General features: G+C 43.8%; 2 protein-coding genes across 3 annotated transcripts; one reads left to right on the top strand and one right to left on the bottom strand.

The window, feature by feature from the left end:
- The first annotated feature begins 6,440 nt into the window (after positions 1–6,440).
- Positions 6,441–8,500, top strand: LOC127785708 (glycine cleavage system H protein, mitochondrial). 2 transcript variants are annotated; one of them, XM_052313106.1, is made up of 4 exons: positions 6,441–6,711; positions 7,072–7,160; positions 7,676–7,858; positions 8,190–8,500. In XM_052313106.1, exons 1-4 carry the CDS (start codon positions 6,603–6,605, stop codon positions 8,313–8,315), a joined length of 507 nt encoding a protein of 168 aa, XP_052169066.1. In that variant the 5' UTR covers positions 6,441–6,602; the 3' UTR covers positions 8,316–8,500. The 2 variants fall into 2 exon arrangements, with proteins under 2 accessions (XP_052169066.1, XP_052169067.1); XM_052313107.1 differs by having other exon boundaries at positions 6,445–6,711; positions 7,688–7,858.
- A 2,275-nt stretch (positions 8,501–10,775) lies between these two features.
- On the bottom strand, positions 10,776–12,622 carry LOC127785669 (salt tolerance receptor-like cytoplasmic kinase 1). Its single transcript, XM_052313064.1, has 2 exons — positions 12,085–12,622; positions 10,776–11,971 (listed from the first exon to the last, which is right to left on the bottom strand). Exons 1-2 carry the CDS (start codon positions 12,485–12,487, stop codon positions 11,277–11,279), a joined length of 1,098 nt encoding a protein of 365 aa, XP_052169024.1. The 5' UTR covers positions 12,488–12,622; the 3' UTR covers positions 10,776–11,276.
- Positions 12,623–18,884: the final 6,262 nt, after the last annotated feature.

Here is an 18,884-nt window from a genome sequence, read left to right on the forward strand (position 1 = left end):
AACTTAAGCTAAGAAATTTGTGGCAAAGTAGTTCATGAGCACCAAATTTCTTGTGGCAGGCTAATGTGTGGTAAACAATCAAGTAGTATATGCTAACTACCTATGGCACGCCGAAATAGTGGTGCAGGTGCAGGGCCATGATGATACTCCACTGTACATGTCTGCATCGATACCCTGCGCCGGGCGTCCAATGATTGCAGCTGGGTGCAGCGATAGATTATTGGAGAGGGGGGCGTCCTTGGCCTGACGACACATGTCCTTGCCTTGCGTCATCTCGCGTATGGCTCAGAAAGCCTGCAGAACATGTCAGAGCTAGGAGTCGCTAGCTGCTGGCGTACTAGTGCTCGTATGGTATGGATCGTTCTTCTAAAAAAATTCTGAAAAGCTACGCCAGTTGCGAGCCTTTTGGTTAGGAAAAACTGTTATAAAACATGTGCCGACGTCTGCGCCGGAGTAAAATAAAACAGTGCAGCGTGTGATCATCAGTACTGAGTACTGGTAGTACATAGAGGTAATGTAGGATTAATAAGGATTTGCATCGCTCATGGGCTCGTTTGCTCCGAGATTAACCTGCTGGTGAAATGGCACCTCGACACACATCAACCCCTCCCCTCTCATCAGTCATCATAAACCAGCAAAGAAAAGCACGCTCAGGAGCATCAAATCAGATCGATCGGAGGAGTACTACAACTGGGTATAAAGCGTACTAGTAGTAGGCTGCTCCAAAGGCAGATCAAAGGTGAGACCAAAGCGAAGCAAACTCGCAAAGGCGCCCAACCTTTTGCGATCCATGGCAGCAGCAACAGCCCCCCTATCTTAGCTAGCTATCCACGGGATGCATGTGCCATGTCTGATGTCTTCGCTAGCCCGCGCCCGGTCTGCGTCGCGCGACGCCGTGGACGAGCGGCTCGCGCCAGCGTGCGTGGCTGCTGGCTTTGCTGGTGTAAACCGTGTAAAGGCGTGCGCGCAAGCGCGGCGAACGATCACATGGCGTGGCATCATTGGCACGCGGGGGAGGGCCCGACGGCCATCGAGACGAACGAACGAAAGAACGACGGCGAGCTAGATACTTCCCCCATCCCAAAATGGACGGAGGTAGTATTCTCTACATTTCAAATTGATCTATATATTTCATAGGTATATCAAGACCAAGAAAAACTAATACGGAGTAACTCTCTCATACTATATTTACTCTAGCAACAAACTCAATGTATGCACCATCCCCACTATTTTGTAGCCAATAGCAAATCAAGATATTGCATATGGGTTATAAATACTTGTGTGCATGGATGCATGCATCAATGTCCATTTACTCCAATACACAAATAACGAATAGACTTAATAAATGAACACAAATATATAGATCATTTAAGAATAACATAAAAAAATTATATGTAGATCAATTTGGAATGTACAGAGTATATATCTAGGGCGTTGGCTATATAGTGATACTAATTTCTTTTCATTTTCTACTCTCTCCATCCAAAAAAACCAACCTAAATTTATCCCCTCCTAATATAACGAATCTGGATAAGAGTTGTCCAGATTCGTCACAAGTTGTTTTTTTGGATGGGGGAGTACGTAATAACCCACGGCGTCGTACGTACTCCTGGTGTTGCCGTATGTTGCTCTGCGTCGTGCTATACGGCCTACTACCGGTACACTTATTCATACCTCCCCCACAATCAATCAATCATCGATCGTGCACTAATGCACTGTGCTTTATGCGTATTGATGTGTATACATACAGGTAGTAGTAGTACTGGTAGTTGTTAGATGCGTACAAAAGACAATTCGTGCTGGGATTTCTTGTACACACTCGCGACGCGTTCTCCCCCATCCCGTGGTATTATCACCAGCGACTCGCGCCACCCACCGGTCGCGTTGCTTGCGTCGTTGGCGGCGGCGGCGGCGAGCAGTCACGTGACGGGCCCGCGTGTACCGGATTCTGTCCGACGTGGCGTGGGGGGTGACGTGGCGGGGGCGCGGGGGATTTGAATTTGGTGCGGGCGGCTGAGATCAGCGATCGGATCGGGGAGGGATGGTGGGATGGGGCGCCAGGCTGGCGGTCCAACCTTGCGGCGTGCTGGGTGGAGGGCCCCACCTGCCATGACGGGTATACTACTACAGTAGCTAGCAAGGACTCCAGGAGCACAATGACACGAAGGACTGGAGGAACTGGAGAAGGACGATTCATACTGCATTTTTGCCAAGATTCGTACTAGTAGTATAGCTTTTGCTCGAATTTCATCCGTTTTTGCGGTTCTGCCGAATCAAGCTTGGCTCACCGACGCATTTGCGAATTGATTGGCGTTTAAGGTACTGTTTCAATTAAGATACAGATTTTACATCGGTCTTTGTTAGCACGTTTTTTAAACTGTCAAACACTATATTTCATGCGAAAAATTTATATACATAGGTTGATTTAAAATATCATATAAATTCATTTTTAAGTTTAAATTAATTAAAACTTAATTAATAACATGCTAAAGTTATTTTTACGTGCGTACACTTCATCTTCACTTAAAGCAATCTCAAATAGGGCCTAAATTATGTACGATTGCAGATGTAATTAAATATGTTAACATTGTATTTTGGTTAAAGAAAAAAGGTTCTACAGCAATATCCCTGCAGATGAAATGATACGGTACAACACTGTACTAGTGGACCTGTGGAGTCAAAGAATATACGTTGTTCAAACATGTTATGACTTGGCACGTCCGGTCTCTGCTCAGAACAGGGTATGGATCTATCCATCCATCCATCCAAGTCGCATTCATGAAACCACTACTGCAGCAGTAGCAAATTAACATGCATGGAGCCAGACTTCTGTGGTTTTATTGTCACGAGGGTGTTCTCCTACATCAGCCATCATCTCACATGGCGCTGCTTGTCGCCGGCCGGCCGGCCGTCGATCGACGGCGACATTTTCACAATAATGCAGGTTGCTAAGGTGGTGTTTAGGAAGGAGAAACCCAAACACCACCTAAAGCTTCGAGTCAATCGAGCTCGAGCTAACTGACGAGTGGCAGACTCGACTAGGGCTTAATTATTCGTTTTCCGTATTTGTATTAAGGGTGTCGAGATAGCAATATTTTTAAAAGTTTAGTTAAATTTGAACAAATATTGTTAAAATTCATGAAACATTTTAAAATAAAAATTTTGGCCAATATAATATCATATAAAGGGATCGATAGGAACGAAATTTTGAACACTGGACTCGAACGAAGTCAAAAACTACAATCAGCTTAGCTAAACAGCTGGTAGAGTAGGACGGCTCTGAACAGTCGTCGAGACAATGGCAGGCAGGAACAATGCTTAATTAGCAGTCGATCGACGTGGTTAATGTACTACCACTGGCAGTATAAGTATAGTGATTGCTGTCGAATGTTCTTGCAAAGTTGCAACGAAATGGGGACCATCCATCCATGCATGCAGCCTACTCCAGCTTTCAGTGGTGATCGACACTCGACAGGACAGACAGGGGTGCAGAGATCATCACATCACACATGTCCAACAACACCATCTCCCGGCCTCTCATCTCTCTCGATCATGGCGGCAATGATGGATTCGCCATGGATAAGGTGAGGTCCAGAGCATGTGAGCTAATGCACAATCTTATCCTCCTCCATGGTAGACCAATGGCAAATGGCACTATCTCTTCGATCTTGTTGTTCTTGGAGAAATTAATTAATATATAGAATGGTTAATCGCTTTGAGTGCATTGCAACTAACAGAGCAGTAGCACGTTAACCCTGCAACTAGGTACCAATTATGCTCTGCGAAATGCAAGGTCTTATTGGCCTCTCGATCAATCAACATGTATCTACTACTACTACTACCACCTACTGCCAGCTTGGCTGCTTGCATTGCTGATAGATCACTCGATTACCGGTTAACAACGATGATTAAACCAAGCCACATACGCAATCTCTGAGAATGACTGTTCCAAAGTAGCACTGTGCATTTGCATGTGGGAGATTGCTAGAGTAATTGGCAATGCTGATAATAACATTCTTGATATAAATATATTTGAAAGTACCGTTTGATGGGTTGACCTATCGATGGAAGTGACCAAGTATGTCGAGGATGTCCCTCATGCTGCTGGATATGACCACAGCATTGCCCCAATGACAAGTGTTTGGCATGTGCCATGCTTCCTCTAATTAAACTCCATTATGGATCAACGCAGAATTGATGTTTCTGCATGTTAGGATGAATAATTATAGGTTGGTTGATGATCACAGCAGCAATGCAGTTGGGTTGTTCATGCAATTCCCCCTTTTAGCTCACCAGCTAGGAACCCTTTATTCTCTCCTGAACTGTTCATTCCATGATGATAAATATATATATACTCCTAATATGGATCATCGGTTGATCAATGTGAATCATTCACTAGGTATGCATGCAGCAGCTGTTAACTAGTCTGTTTTTTCTCTGTTGTTGCAATGGCAGTTAGCATTGTGTCAACCTCATGCTAACATTTAGCATGTGCTTGTGTACTTTGGATGACACAAACTTATATAGTTAAGCTTCCATCTAAAAAATGTTTGTGAATGACGTCTGGTAGTAGGTGGATGTGACATAATTACATATAGTTTTTAGTTAGTAGTTGAATAATTGGATTAACAAATGCCCCTCCTCAAGTGCATGCAAAAGGTATCCTACTTTCTGATTCATTGTTGCATTGCATTGCACCCCGTGAAGAAGTAGCTACTACAATCTGGACTACTTGATGTTTGGTTCTTGCAGCTTTTTCTTGAACAACCTGTACTTAGTTCAGTTGATATATATCAGCATGCAAAGTTTATTATTGTTCAGTGCTACTTGCAAGTACATATCTCTAAGATATACTAACAATTACTTATATGAATCATTCGAATGCTAGCAAGATATGATTCTCTCAAGGTATGCATTGCTGCAGGAGCAGATGAAGAAGAGTTTTTCACTCACTCTTTACATTGCAAAGGACAGGCATCTTTTTCCGGCTCCAATAATCAGATGTAGCAGCAGCTATTAGCAATGAAACCTACAGTTGATCCATCGATCACCTGATCATGTAACTGACGGATGCATCTGCAATGCCAACTTAATCAGTTAATTGGTGGTCTCAGGTCGACATGCATGTGATGTGCTCCTGTTTAGGGTATCAAAATTAAGGCCATAATCGTAAGCAAGGTGTAAAGTTGATCACATTCTCTTCATGCTAAGGAAAGGCGATCATTGCTATCCACATAAACAATCTCACCTTCCTTGGAAAGACATCCTGTTCAAAAATTCTTTATTTGTCTCTGCTTACTAATTGTGCTAAGAAAGAAGTCAATGCGAATTTGTGAGAGAATTTCGTTGAAATGCACGAGGGATTAAACAATTCACACCACTTGCTGGCTTGCTGCAAACGCAAGAATTGTAACATTTCGAACTGGATATAATGCATTTGCATTAACGGGAATCGTCGCACTGGATATGAGCAGAGAGCTCGTGGCTTTGAATTATTGAGAGAGATGAAGCGAGGATTTCTTGGCGAGCTAAGCTAATAAGGGGAGCGCGCATGATCCAACCAAACATTCCAGCCAAGCAGCTCAAGTCTTTTCTTTTCTTTTCTGATTCCAAACAAGAGAAGAGAATGCCTTTTAAATTAGCATCCACTTGAGTTGTCGCGCTCCATGCTCTATCTTAGTACTACTACTCTTCCATCTAACTCTACCTAGCTAGCTACTTAGCTCTTATCTGCTACTGTCTCAACTGCTACACAAATAATTCTTCAGTAACCAACCTTTTTTTTTATCGCTGCCATTTTGCCGCCATCCTTTCTTCAGGATCGCAGCATTTTGCTGTCATTCTTTCTTCAGGATTGAAGTTTTATCTACATGAAAGATGAGTTGTAAATAGTGTTATGATCAATTATCAGTTGCACAGCTCATCTGGTTGGATTTTTTTGTTGATTGTTCAGAGTTTCAGCATTTGAGACATGGTCCATGATCTGCCGACATCACGTGAAACGAGTGATTTTTTTTACCACCTGCAACTGAGGTAACATTTGGGAGATGTAAAGGGCCAGATAGATTTTGACCGACCAATCTCGTCTTAACATATAGTACTACATTTTTTTACTGCGATTAGATCTGAAATTATTTTACTGCACCTAGTAACCACGCACAGTAAAAGCTTCATTTTGACTCAGAACAGTCTGCCATCCCAAATCTACAGCCGTTGACAGTTAACTGAACTTTCACTAGTTCAATCACTCAACTTATAAAACTGCCGTCAGATATTTTTTTCCAGTCTCACACTTAATTAACTGAGTAACTAATCTGTCCTAACCCATGGATGTACACTGGATCAAGCAGAGGGGAATTAATGGTCTAAACAAAGGATGAGGCTATGAGCACCCACCAACCATACAAATCCTATCCCTGCACAACCCCCTCTCATTTTCCCCCTCTCCTCCTGAGCCAAACAATTCCCTATCCCCTCATCTCACTGCAGCTTTCCACTATACTACCACCACCACTGAGCTGCCACTACTCATCCAGCTAACTAGGAGAAGGAAAAAAGAAGAACACAGATACTTTGGTAACAAGCAAGAAATTGGCACAGAAATGGCTCTGAGGCTGTGGGCTAGCTCAGCTGCCAATGCCCTCAAGATCTCATGCAGTGGAGCCACCAGGGCTGCACCTGCCTACTCAATCTCCAGATACTTCTCCACTGGTATAGCTAGCTTGAGTAGTAGAATTCATGTCAAATAAATTTTCTGTTGCCTTTTGCAACAAAGCATGTGGTTGTTACAATGTTCTGGTTCCTGTACAGTCTTGCATTGTGCCATGCTATCCTTGCACCCAGTTATAAATTGCTGTGGCTTCCTTTTTTCTTTTCTTTCTTTTTTACATTCTATATTGTTACATTGACTGGTCCATGCTGTAGTTATACACCGGAGACATACTAAATGATTGAAAAGGGAAGGGAATAAAATTTAGAAATTCCAGTTGTTGAAAAGAGTTTAGTATACTTGTTGTAACTATGGTCCCTGTTGATTTAAGCCATGGTGATGATTTCATGCTGGTATTGCAGTTCTTGATGGGTTGAAGTACAGCTCCTCTCATGAGTGGGTCAAGAATGATGGCTCTGTGGCCACAATTGGAATTACAGACCATGCTCAGGTGAGCCAACCAAAGGAGAAAATATTCCATGCCTTTCATGTGCAACACGATTAGTTAAAGCTTAATGCATTTCTAAACAGGGCCTAAGTGTCAATTTGCTGTTGTATTCTAAACTACGTGGCATGCTACAAAATCAAATATTCTGCCCTCTGCTGCAACAACTAACAACCCTTTTCCTGATATGTCACAGAACATTTTCCTTTACTACTTTTAAGAAAGATGATGAAGTACCTTTGCTGTAACTTTTTTTTCAAACTAAATAGAACATGTCTTTTGTTACTTTAATAAGAAACAAGATAAAGGAACTAACTTCCACTGCAGAATGCTAGCCAGTTACTTTTTAGTGCTACACAGTAATGATGGCAATTATTTGAAAACAAAAGTAACAGTAAGATGGGGGGTAAAAAATAATTTGATTGGACCTGACTAGATATGTATTTTTTTTAGATAATAAATTTTTATTAATCCGGTCTCTATATTTACGAGGGATATACATAGCCATGACTAATATGTAGGTATACTCGCAGGGCCATCTGGGAGAGGTGGTGTTCGTGGAGCTGCCGGAGGCGGGGGCGAAGGTGAGCCAGGGAGGTGCATTCGGCAACGTGGAGAGTGTGAAGGCCACCAGCGACATCAACTCCCCCATCTCCGGTGAGGTCGTCGAGGTTAACGACAAGCTCTCTGAGACACCCGGCCTGGTATGTACTCCCACCGTCTCAAAGAGAGTATAACCTCCGTTAAAAAAAAATCAACTTTTGAAAATAAATCTAAACATATATTTGTGCATATTCATTCTTAGAAGTTACTTTTTTTAACATAGGGCATATTAACAATAACACTGTAAAATTACATGTGTCTCTTTTTTTTTTCAAGACTGGTAGCATGTCCCTGTTTAAAGGTGTTAGTTTAATTAACCGGAATGTCTCTTTGTTAATTTAATTCATTAGTACTCTCCACAAACTAGAATTACAAATTCTTTTTTGCGAGACAATTTTCAAACCCTAATGCTACTGCCAATGGTGGTGACAGATTAACTCAAGCCCGTACGAGGACGGGTGGATGATCAAGGTGAAGCCGAGCAGCCCGTCGGAGCTGGACGCCCTGCTGGACCCGGCCAAGTACACCAAGCACTGCGAGGAGGAAGACGCTCACTAGGCTCTTCCTCTCTGTTTTTTTCTCTCCCATTTTGTTACTCCGACCTAATTTCTCCCTGTTGCAACAACTGCTCTGTATCCGTATACGATTAATAACTGAATCTTCAGGCTTTGCCATGTGTTCAGTTGGTTCTCTGAACTTCTGGTGGGTCTATCTATTTATCTATGCTTAATTAGTCACTTCAAGCCAGTGGTCTGTGGAAAAAAAAACAATGAAAAAAAATTGGCCATCTATCTGCTCAGGAGCAAATTATAACGGCTTATCTATGTATTAGAAAAGGAAACAGCAAGTTCTTGACATGTACAAATCGGTACGTGTTAATTTCTAGTTTTAGAAATATTAAATAAAAAACTAAATTAAGGATGCATGACAAGTTAACTTGGTACTTGTTGATTTTAAAATACTTAAAAAAATTTAATTTTAAGTACTGTAACTTAGTAATACTTAGTACTTACTATTAATTCTTAATTTAAAAACATTTAATTATGAAACATAGAAAGTAACCGAAGATTGAACATATTGTTAGTAGAGTGACATTCACAGTTGACTTCCAATAACACATCAAAATTTAGGATGCATATAGGAGTACTAAACTAAACGTACAGCCAATGCAAACGCACCGAGAAAATTCAGATTTCATCACACCATGACACCACACCGGCGTTTCTAACAAGTTTGTAAATAAAAAAAAACTAAAATAATAATAATAATAAAATTAGTACGTGTAAGATTCAAATCGGAATTAACCGGGGGAGGGGTGCGTGTGCGTCGCGGGCGAAAGAGATGGGAGGCCGGTTTTCCGAGGGAGGTTGTTGGGCGTGCCGTCGCCGACGGGGACGCGCCACCGGTGCCGGTGCGCGCGCGGGCGCCGTCGCGTCGCGTCCCCCGTGACCGCCTCCGGGCGGCACCGGCAGCGGCGGCGTCACGGGAGCGGCGCGCGGGCGCGTCAACGTCGTCCGCGACGTGGGTGTGTTTTGCTTTGCTCGGCTCGGCGTGAGGAGAGCAGAGGCATCGGCGCGTGGTTGGTTTGGGGGCAAGGCAGAGCGCGGGCGCGTCCACATCGGGTTCAGGTCAAATCCCCTAATCATTTCGCTAATTTGGCCGGAATTATTATCAGCAAACACCTCTATACACCGTGGTGTGACTGGTTCTCGTTTTTATTTCAAACTAATTACTCCCTCCGTCCATAGTATAAGTTGTTTTAATTTTCTTTCTAATCAAACTTCTTTACATTTAACCAAACTTATAGAAAAAAGAGAGAAATATTTATGATGCCAAATTAGTTTCACTATATGTAACCTTGATTGATAGTATATTTGTTTTGTGTTGGAAATGTTATTGTGTTTCTTTATAAATTTAATCAAACCTGACTAAAGCCGTGTTTAGTTCCAAAATAATTCTTCAAACTTTCAACTTTTCCATCACATCAAAACTTTTCTACACACATAAATTTCCAACTTTTCCGTCACATCGTTTTAATTTCAACCAAACTTTCAATTTTGGTGTGAACTAAACACAACCTAAGAAAAAAAATAAAATAACTTATATTATGAAATGGAGGGAGTATGTACCAGTGTGTTGCAACGGGAACAAGAGATAAAAAAAACTTGTAATTTAGTTTCTTTTATATCGGATTTGGAAATAAAAATGAAATTCGGTTTTGTTTATGCTGGTTTTTCACGGGCTTTTCTGGAGCTGTTTTTCTAGGGAAATAGTAGAACGACTGTGCTTTTAAAGTAGTTAAGAAATGAAGTCAGGCTGTTTGAACCAATAAGCGGTAGAAACACGGAAAAATTAGCATAAAATTATTTATAGGTAAATATTGTATATTTATATTGTTCTCAGTTTAAAAGTCACTGCTGGGAAATAAATTTCAATGAGAAGTCCCCAAATTCAACTGTAAAATTGCGTTTTAGATTTTTTATTTATTTATTTTTATAGTCGCACATTTTTTTTAGTTTGCTAATACATGGAAATCATCAAATGAATTGGGCAAGTCTGATGGAATGCAGGGGAAATATAATCAGATTAGAGTAGGTAGCAGATTATCAAATGTTTGCAAGTTCTTTCGATTTTGGCCCGAAGGTAACCAGTACGTACTAGAGGAGTACAAATGTAGAATACGGTTGTTTGACTTGGAGATACTTCAGCATTATGGAGTAGAATACTGGTCCTACTATAGCTGGTCAGAGGGCAGCGAAGACTGAGTTGTCAGTGAGAAAAGGGAAGCGAATATATGCGTTCAGTTCAGACTTTCAGAGACGCTCTTTGAAATCCTGGGCGCCATGATCCAATCAATTATTAGCACTCTTCGGTACAGCGGAATAAAGTTGTGTTTTAAGTTCATAATGCTGTATTTATTCTTGATCATGGACTATACTTACCAGATTTATTGTTTAGTACATCTAAACTCTTATTACTGAACCCTGCTGTCAATAGTAGTAGCAGTACAGAATCAAGTTGAACATAGAATATATACATAGTCTCTTGGAATTCAAACTCTGGTCGAAATCTAAATCAATCATCAACAATATGAACAGAAACAGGAGGCACTCGGTGAACTTTACACGAACAAACGAAAGAATAAAAACCAAAATCTCTTTGGAATCGTAAAATGGACGATCCATTTTCATAATCACCTCACCCTCCCAAATCGCTGCCATTTTTTTTTTTTTGCACCACAATGTGATCGAAATTCCCCCATTAGCACACACAAACCCCACCTTTTATGCTCCAAATCTTTTCCAAATCATACCACTACTCCTTTTTTTTCTCCTTTTTTTGATTCTTTTTTTTTTTGAGGTGCTCGCCCACTACCTCGCTTTGTTCTAAGCTCCACCCAGTAGGAGGGGTCCACGTGTGCAGGTGACGCCAGATGACGTCATCGTCGTCATCGCAAGTTACAGCTCACCAAAAGCCCCCCAGATCTAAGCGCCTAGGATTCGACACGCCTCGTGTGAATCACAGCTTCCCGTGGCCGTCGGATCTCCTCGCGACGGCCGAGATGGAGCCGTGCGCGCCCTGCTCCAGCGCGCGCACCACGTCGGCCATCGATGGCCGGAGGCTCGGGTTCTCGCCGACGCACGACGCCGCCAGCGACGCCACGGCGGAGGCCTCGCCGGCGTCGTAGGCGCTGCCCAGCCTCTCGTCGACCAGCATGCGGGCGTCGCAGGCGGCGCCGGAGGCGGGCCTGAGGCGCGGCGCGAGGACGGCGGTGAGGAGGCGGCCCTCGGCGGCGCAGAAGGCCTCCATGCCGGTGAGGAGCTCGAGGAGGAGGACGCCGAAGCTGTACACGTCGCTCTTCTTGGTCACCATGCCGGAGCGGATGTAGTGCGGGTCGACGTACCCCGGCGAGCCGAGCATGGTGTGCGCGGAGGACCGGGGGCGGACGGCAGCGGAGAACCCCATCCGCGCCGACCCGAAGTCGCAGAGCTTGGCGGACATGGCCGCGTCGAGGAGCACGTTCGACGCCTTGACGTCGCCGTGCACCACCGCGGGCTCGCACCGGTCGTGCAGGTACTCCAGCGCCCGCGCCACCTGCAGCGCCACCGACGCGCGCCGCGCCCACGGCATCGTCCCCGCGGCCTTCCCGCCGCCGTGCAGCCGCTCGTGCAGGTTCCCGTTCGCCGCGAACTCCAGCACCAGCACGCCTTCCTCTGCAAGGACAAAAAAAAACCAAAGAATTCTTCAGCACGACGCGGTGGCACACAACCTGCTCGAGCAAACGCCCGCGGCGAGGCTCGCGCGAGAACGGGAGCACCCAACCCACCTTGCTGCTCGCAGAAGGCGAGGAGGCGGACGATGTGAGGATGGCGGACGCGGAGGAGCGCGTCGAGCTCCTGGCGGAACACGCGGTGGAGCCGCTCGCTGCTGCGGTGGACCTTGACGGCGGCGAGCGCGCCGGCGACGCGGGCGAGGTACACCGTGCTGAACCCGCCCTCGCCGACCACCGCCGACGTGAACCCGCCCGTCATCGCCTCCACCTGCGCCCACGACAGCCTCCTCGCCGCCCCAGCCACACCACCCTTTCCCCCCTCCTCCTCCTCCCCAAATCCCCCGCCGCCGCTGCCGCCGCCGCAGTCCGCGTCATCGTCGCACCCCCTGTCACCGGCGGCCGAGGCCGCCATGTTCCCGCCGCAGCCGCAGCACAAGAACCTGTATCTCTGCCACATCCTCGCGCTCGATCTCAGCTCGCGTTGCTCCTTCTCTGCTTCTTGCACCCACGAGAAGAAGAAGAAGAAGAAGAAGAGGAGGAGGAGAGGAAAGGCGAGAGGAGGAAGAAGAAGAAGAAAGGAGGAGACTTTTTGTGTGGCGTTTGGGGCTCTGTATTGTAGCCTTATATATTGCTGCGTGTGGGGATTTCAGATTTGGTGGGGGTGTAAACTGCAAAAAAAAATGCAAAGACAAATTAGGATGAGATGTTGAGATGAACTGGTGACTGATTAAAAAATTGATTATTATGCAGGAGCAGAAAGCAGAGCCTGGGGGTGAGTTACTGGCATGTGGGGCCCACCTTACTCACTCACTCATTCACTCACTCGCCAGTGTTAGGTTACAACAAATACACTTGTTAAACATGTACAGGAAATCCGTTTTGAGCTCACCTTCTTATTCCATTATTCCAACATCCCTGGAATCCAATAGATTACACTGAAATTGAAACAATTATGGCCCTTTTTGGATGGGCTAATTATTGGATTTTAGATAAATCGATCACTCATAATGTGAGCTATAGGTACATGTATACGTGGTAGCTTAGGTAGCTCCATTGGATTAGATTACAGCTGAAACGCCATTATATGTGACACAGGACAGTTATATTTCCTTCAAGATCCAGGATGTCTCACAACCACCATTGATCGTCTAGGTGAGGTACGAAATGATGCATGCAATGCAAAAGCTTTTTCATCCCATTTATTAATTTGCCGCTGCTACACTGATCACTGATCAGCTAGCTCAAAACCAGAGAGATCTAGCTGATTAACCACCCAGCCATGCATTAGCTGGTAATTAAACTGTGCAATTACCAGCAGTACACTTACACTGACGACACAAATCCTCTCTCTTTCTATAAAGTTACAACCACAAGCTCAACATGCGTGAAGCTAAGATGAGCCATTCGATCTCTCTCATGCTTAATCTCAACCGTTCATGTTCTATGCAATTATATTCCCTATTAATTACTCGGCAACATATCCTATGCACACGGGCCCTCACGTGTACACACGTGCACACCAACTAAAAAATGTCACCAAAAAATCTAGAAAAAATCATACACATACTTTCAATTGTATTACACCTAGGGTTAAAATCTTAACGTCAAATTCATTATATTTTAGCCGTAACAAAAAAAAACAAAAAATCTGACAGTTTTAAGGTTGCAATTTTGTCAGAATTTTATCTTTTTTGTTATTCTCTATGTAGAATGAATTTGAAGATGCGACTTTGCACGTAGATGTAATACTATTGAAAGTATATGTATGAATTTTCCTAGAATTTTTTGTGATAATTTTTAGTTGGTGTACACGGTGTGTACATGTGAGGGCCTGTGTGCATAGGATACGCTCCCTAATTACTCAACTTATTTAGTACCTACTTTATTGCTAATTGTTCTTGCTTATTTATTTAATAAAATTTCCATCCTCCTTAAAAAATGGAGATTTGGAGGGTAGAGACGCCTCTCCATTTTTTTTAAAGAAAAAAATGTAAGCGTGTTGGGGATTGAACAGAGATCTCTGGGTTGAAATCACACGTCCCTTATCACTAAACTATTAAGTGCATCTAAATTTTTTTTTATCCTTCTATAAGTGTCCGCAGCAATGGATGGGGTTTCACCGAGAGACAGTAATGACAACCACCATGTGATGGAGCTTGGGGGTCCGAGGAGGCGACAGAGATATGACCGGGATGGATTTGGTTGGTGGCGTCGGCTTGGTCGATCCGGCCGGTCGCCGTGCATGGCCCGGCCGGCCGGTGGCGGTGGCGGTGGTCAAGGGGGAGGTGTGGAGCTAGGAGACGACGACGGCTGGTGTGGTGGCCATCACGGTGGGCGCAGCGATCGATCGATCGATCTGAGCGGAGTCGCCGCGATTAATGTGGGTTTTTGGTTGCTTCTGATGATCTGTCAGCGACGGATTTTGTGGCCGCGTTAGCGAGCTTATTAGCAGAATGCTTTGATTTGTCCTTGAATGCATGCATATGCATCTAAGATATCATGGGGTGTGATACTGAGATGAGTCTGTGATGCTAATTAGGCTGCTTGCTGCTGGAAGCTTGCAGATTGCAATGCTCGAGTGGTGTTGGTGAAGTGAAGCTGGCAGGCTCGAATTAAGCTCGCATACGAGTGTGCTAGATGCTGGAATGAAAACTGTCCAAAACGATATCATGTCTATGGAAAATGGTTCTCGGTCGACCGAGAATTTCATATACTCAATTTGATGGCGATATCAGTACAATGTTGATTCCAGAAATCATAAAAATCAAAGTTATATATATATAGGGATAGAATAAAAACAATTGGAAATGGTACTACTTTTACAAAAATTGTGATACTCGGTCGATCAGGAATTTCCGCTACCATGTTCCCCTTTAGTAGTATCTAGGACTCCTGCTGATGCAGACGAAAATGCAGTCCTTGGTGGTAAAAGAAATATCTCTGTTCTCTGAAGTCACAAGGTTACATCAGCAAAAGCAACATTTTGCTTGTAAACCCTGACTAAAATGTCAGTATATAGTTATGCATCAGTACTTGCTTGCCTTCTGCTGTTACTACTACCCGTCTAACCTTTCGGTGTTTCAGATTTGCGAGTTAATAAAGCTGAGCATAGATGAACAGCTTTTCAAAAGGAGAGAGAGAGGGGCATGCATTGCACACATCGGATTCCTGAAGCTCACAGGAAAGAGAGCTAGTATCTCTCTTCACGATCGATCGCGTTCACTGAACTCAACACATCTGCATGGGCTGCGTACGGGGAGCGGTTTTAAAAGGTGAAATTTATTGCTTCCAAGCTACTGTTCTTGCTACGAGCAGCTAGCCATCCTGTTCTTGCTGCCCTCTCTTTAATCTTTATGGATCGAACCGTCTTAATTCTTCTTCTTCTTCTGATCTTCCCCTCTTTTGCAATGCAAGGGCATCTCGCCGTTTGGATGATCCAACAAGACAAGACACTGAAAATGTGACAAGTGTAGGAGTCACTGGGGTCAAGCAGGAGTAAGTGTGCTTCTACGTACAGCTGCACCTGAAAAAGTGAGCAATTGATCTGTCGTAATGAACACTTCTGGTTTACTGAAGCTCAATTCAGAGAAAAGTTCAGAAAACATATATCTGAATAAAAACAGTGGGAGGAGAGGACTGGTGATCACTTGACTCGGTTTGGGACCGTCGGATGATGGCTCGTCGCATGATCTGGACCGTCCACCTTGCGCCGATATCACGAAACCATCAAGGTTCAACAGTGCATTGGCTTGTCAGCATTAGAGAGAAAAAAACATCCGGTGGCACGCAGCAATCAGCAGCGTTTGGTTCTTGGGAGGGTGCTGCTATGCTACGGATGCTGCAGCAAGAAAAGAAACCTGTACTGGGAACAAAAAGTCGCTGAGGCTAAGTCATCAGGAACAGTAGCAGCATCAGCAGCAGCTTGGGGCTTACTACTAATTGAGTAGGCCAATGAGCAATCATTTGGTGCTGATTCGGATGGCTCACTGACCACAAAACAAAGCACTAATCTGCACTGTGTTGCAAAATGGAGTACGTCCAAATGCTCTTTAAGGACAAAGTGATGGTCACAGTGAAGCATCTTGATGAGTGAATTTTGGGATGCCATAGACTTTTTCACTCTGAAACAGCTACTAGGCAAGTGCTACCAGTAGAAGTGTAGAACACAGAACAGTGTTCCTGGTGATGGATGATGACAGAATTGCATGCCTACAAAGAAAATAGTTTCAGTCAGTGTCCTGAATCACTGAAAAAATGGCTTTCTTTGATTCCCAGATTGTCTGTGAATCCTTTTCAGAGATTTAGTCATCACTATGTTCAACTCTCGTGAGAAAGATGCAAACAAAAGAATTTGCATCCGAGATTAGGTCCAAGTATTAATTTAAGCAGTTACACCCAGCGTCCCGGACAAGAAATTCAGAGCTTTCTTCAGCAGGTTACTGTCATTTTTCACGGCTACCTGATTTGGTCACTGATTGCTGTCCTGCAACAGTGATCTGCAAGGTGACGAAAGAAACTAGTTCCGAAAGCAACGGCAGAAGCGAGTTTACATGTCACATTTTGGTGACTTTCCACGGCGAATTGCACCGTGTGGATCACATGTGCTAAACTAAACTGTCTTGTGCTCTACTGCTAGTCCCTGAATCGTATTAGAGTTCAGACTCACGCGTCAGTTCGTTTGCCTTTGATTTTGTGGCTTGTAGATAAACAATATACTAATGTAGAGATTCTGATATGAGTGATGGAGAGAGTATGTCAACAACCTGAATGCGTGAAAGCTGCTAGATAATTGTTGACAATGTACCGTAAAGCGCTCGAGTTCTTGCTTCCACAACTAGGCAACAGTTTTTTTTAATAAAACTTGTAAGAGAAACAAAACAAAGAGCCTTTCATTCCATGTGTAATGTGTTCATTTAGGTCACAAATCTTCTCTCTTGTGATTCACAGCTCACTGACACCAAGAACTTAACCCCTCACCTCTCAGTTTTGTACCATCTTTATTTATCATCTGAATATTAATTAATTGGTGCCTTCAGGATCTTGCAGTTCTTGGGAATTAATCATAGCTATCTAGGAATAGGACAGCTGTTTGTTTATGAAAAAAGGCTTGATCTTGATGCTGTTTCATCGTCTGATCATACATCGCAGCGCCTTTCGGATGTGTACTTGTGTAGTACACTATAAAATCGTATCGTCGCGGCGATCACATCACGATATATTGGATTGAAGATTTGGAGTCCGTCCATGGAGAGAGCAGCACAGGGATACACATCCTGGGGTCCAATGTAGAAGACGACGTCCTAACATAGTGTGCACTTAGTTTCAGTCCAATTGACACGAAGAACACACAATTAACACCAACAGTGCAGTCTCCTGCTGGGCCATGCGTGGCTGAATGCGCTGATGGCTTCCAAATTCCATCACATTCCCAAAATCGCACCGTCACCACCAATCAATCATGAACACGACAGATTAATTAGAGTTTAAATACTTAAAACTATAGGCATCTTTGAGCGATGTGATGTGACTCAAATTTATTTGCTCAAGACGAGAGCGTGAAGCAAGCACGAAGCTTCACGAGTCATTCAGGGGAAGAAAAAAATCGAACTTTTTAAGGCAGAAAAAGATGTGTGCAACAGGAGCTACTAGCTAGAGGAGGAGGAGTAGTACTAGAGAATCAATCAGACAAGAACAATCTTCCTAACCCATGCGTGTGGCTACTAAATATATAATTTAGAGACAATAAATATGCCATGTCTTTTGCTTGCCGTACCACCAATTCAATCGTTTGGTGCAATGGATATATGGATATTCAGAGGGGAAAAATAATAATTTTGGGGGAGTTTTGCAGTGTGCTTGGAAGCTACGTGCGAGGAGCGAATGAGCAAAATGGACATCAGAACTGACAAGACTGTGTTCATCTAACTTCCAAGCTCAACAGCTTCGCAACGAGCCATAAAATAGTACTACTCATGGGGGTCCTATGCTCCTATTCAAATGCACTGATTGGAACAGCAGCTTTGAAACTATGCGTGATTCTAAACTTTTCATCAGTTGAAATAGTCTTTAAAAAAAGGTTTTAGTAGGATCACAATTTTGCATCTGGTTGCGTCATTGACTGGAAGAGATTACAAATTTTTGCAACTCCCCTGGAGTTGCATGGGCGCACGAATTACAGATCGTTCGTGTGGAGGATTCAGCGATAGAAATCCTGTTCGTCGAACCACCGGACAACGTCGCCGGCGCGAGCAAATTTGTCGGCTGAATCGTCGTCGGTCGCTGCAATCCATAAGCTATTCCTTCTACGATCCTGTACTTGAATTTGTTTATCGCACCGGTACTGAAAACGTGTCCTTGTTCTCTGAATATTATTATTTGCACGCTGCTGCGATTAGCTGATTAGCTCCAGTTTATGTGTCTGAAACTCTGAATAATATTAATCGTAGAAGAGATGTACTATTTTCTGTTCTTGTTGCTTGAACCTACTAACTGGGACAAGCGTCTTGGTTTGGCATCCAAATAGACAAGTACAGAAACGAAGCTACGTGCAGGCAGCTCAGAGTGTGGTGCAACCGGATTGAGATCAAATGCAGTTGCTATTGTAACTGCACAATAACAACTGCACACAATCTTGGCCATTCGTTTTCTGATCCGACGGCTTTGAATGGCTGCTACAGTAACAACAGAATAGTACATGCCTGCTACAGTGTTTTTGGCACAGTACTGCTTATCCGGACCTTTCATTCAGGATCGTGTGATGCACATATAACTGCTTAAGTTGCAGTTATAATAACAACTGCACAGGATCCTAATCCGGTGCAACCCTTTGTCTAATGGCTCTGAAACTTCTGATG

Source organism: Oryza glaberrima, chromosome 10, assembly GCF_000147395.1.
Source record: "Oryza glaberrima chromosome 10, OglaRS2, whole genome shotgun sequence".
Classification (NCBI taxonomy): domain Eukaryota; kingdom Viridiplantae; phylum Streptophyta; class Magnoliopsida; order Poales; family Poaceae; genus Oryza; species Oryza glaberrima.

Bases quoted from the DNA above. Each gene is read 5' to 3' on its own strand.
- LOC127785708 (XM_052313106.1), top strand. From the start codon at position 6,603: ATGGCTCTGAGGCTGTGGGCTAGCTCAGCTGCCAATGCCCTCAAGATC. The intron at 7,161-7,675 runs GTGAGCCAACCA...ACTAATATGTAG, and splicing joins GAATTACAGACCATGCTCAG to GTATACTCGCAGGGCCATCT. The intron at 7,859-8,189 runs GTATGTACTCCC...TGGTGGTGACAG, and splicing joins TCTCTGAGACACCCGGCCTG to ATTAACTCAAGCCCGTACGA.
- LOC127785669 (XM_052313064.1), bottom strand. From the start codon at position 12,487: ATGTGGCAGAGATACAGGTTCTTGTGCTGCGGCTGCGGCGGGAACATG. The intron at 11,972-12,084 runs GTGGGTTGGGTG...TTGTCCTTGCAG, and splicing joins CGCCTTCTGCGAGCAGCAAG to AGGAAGGCGTGCTGGTGCTG.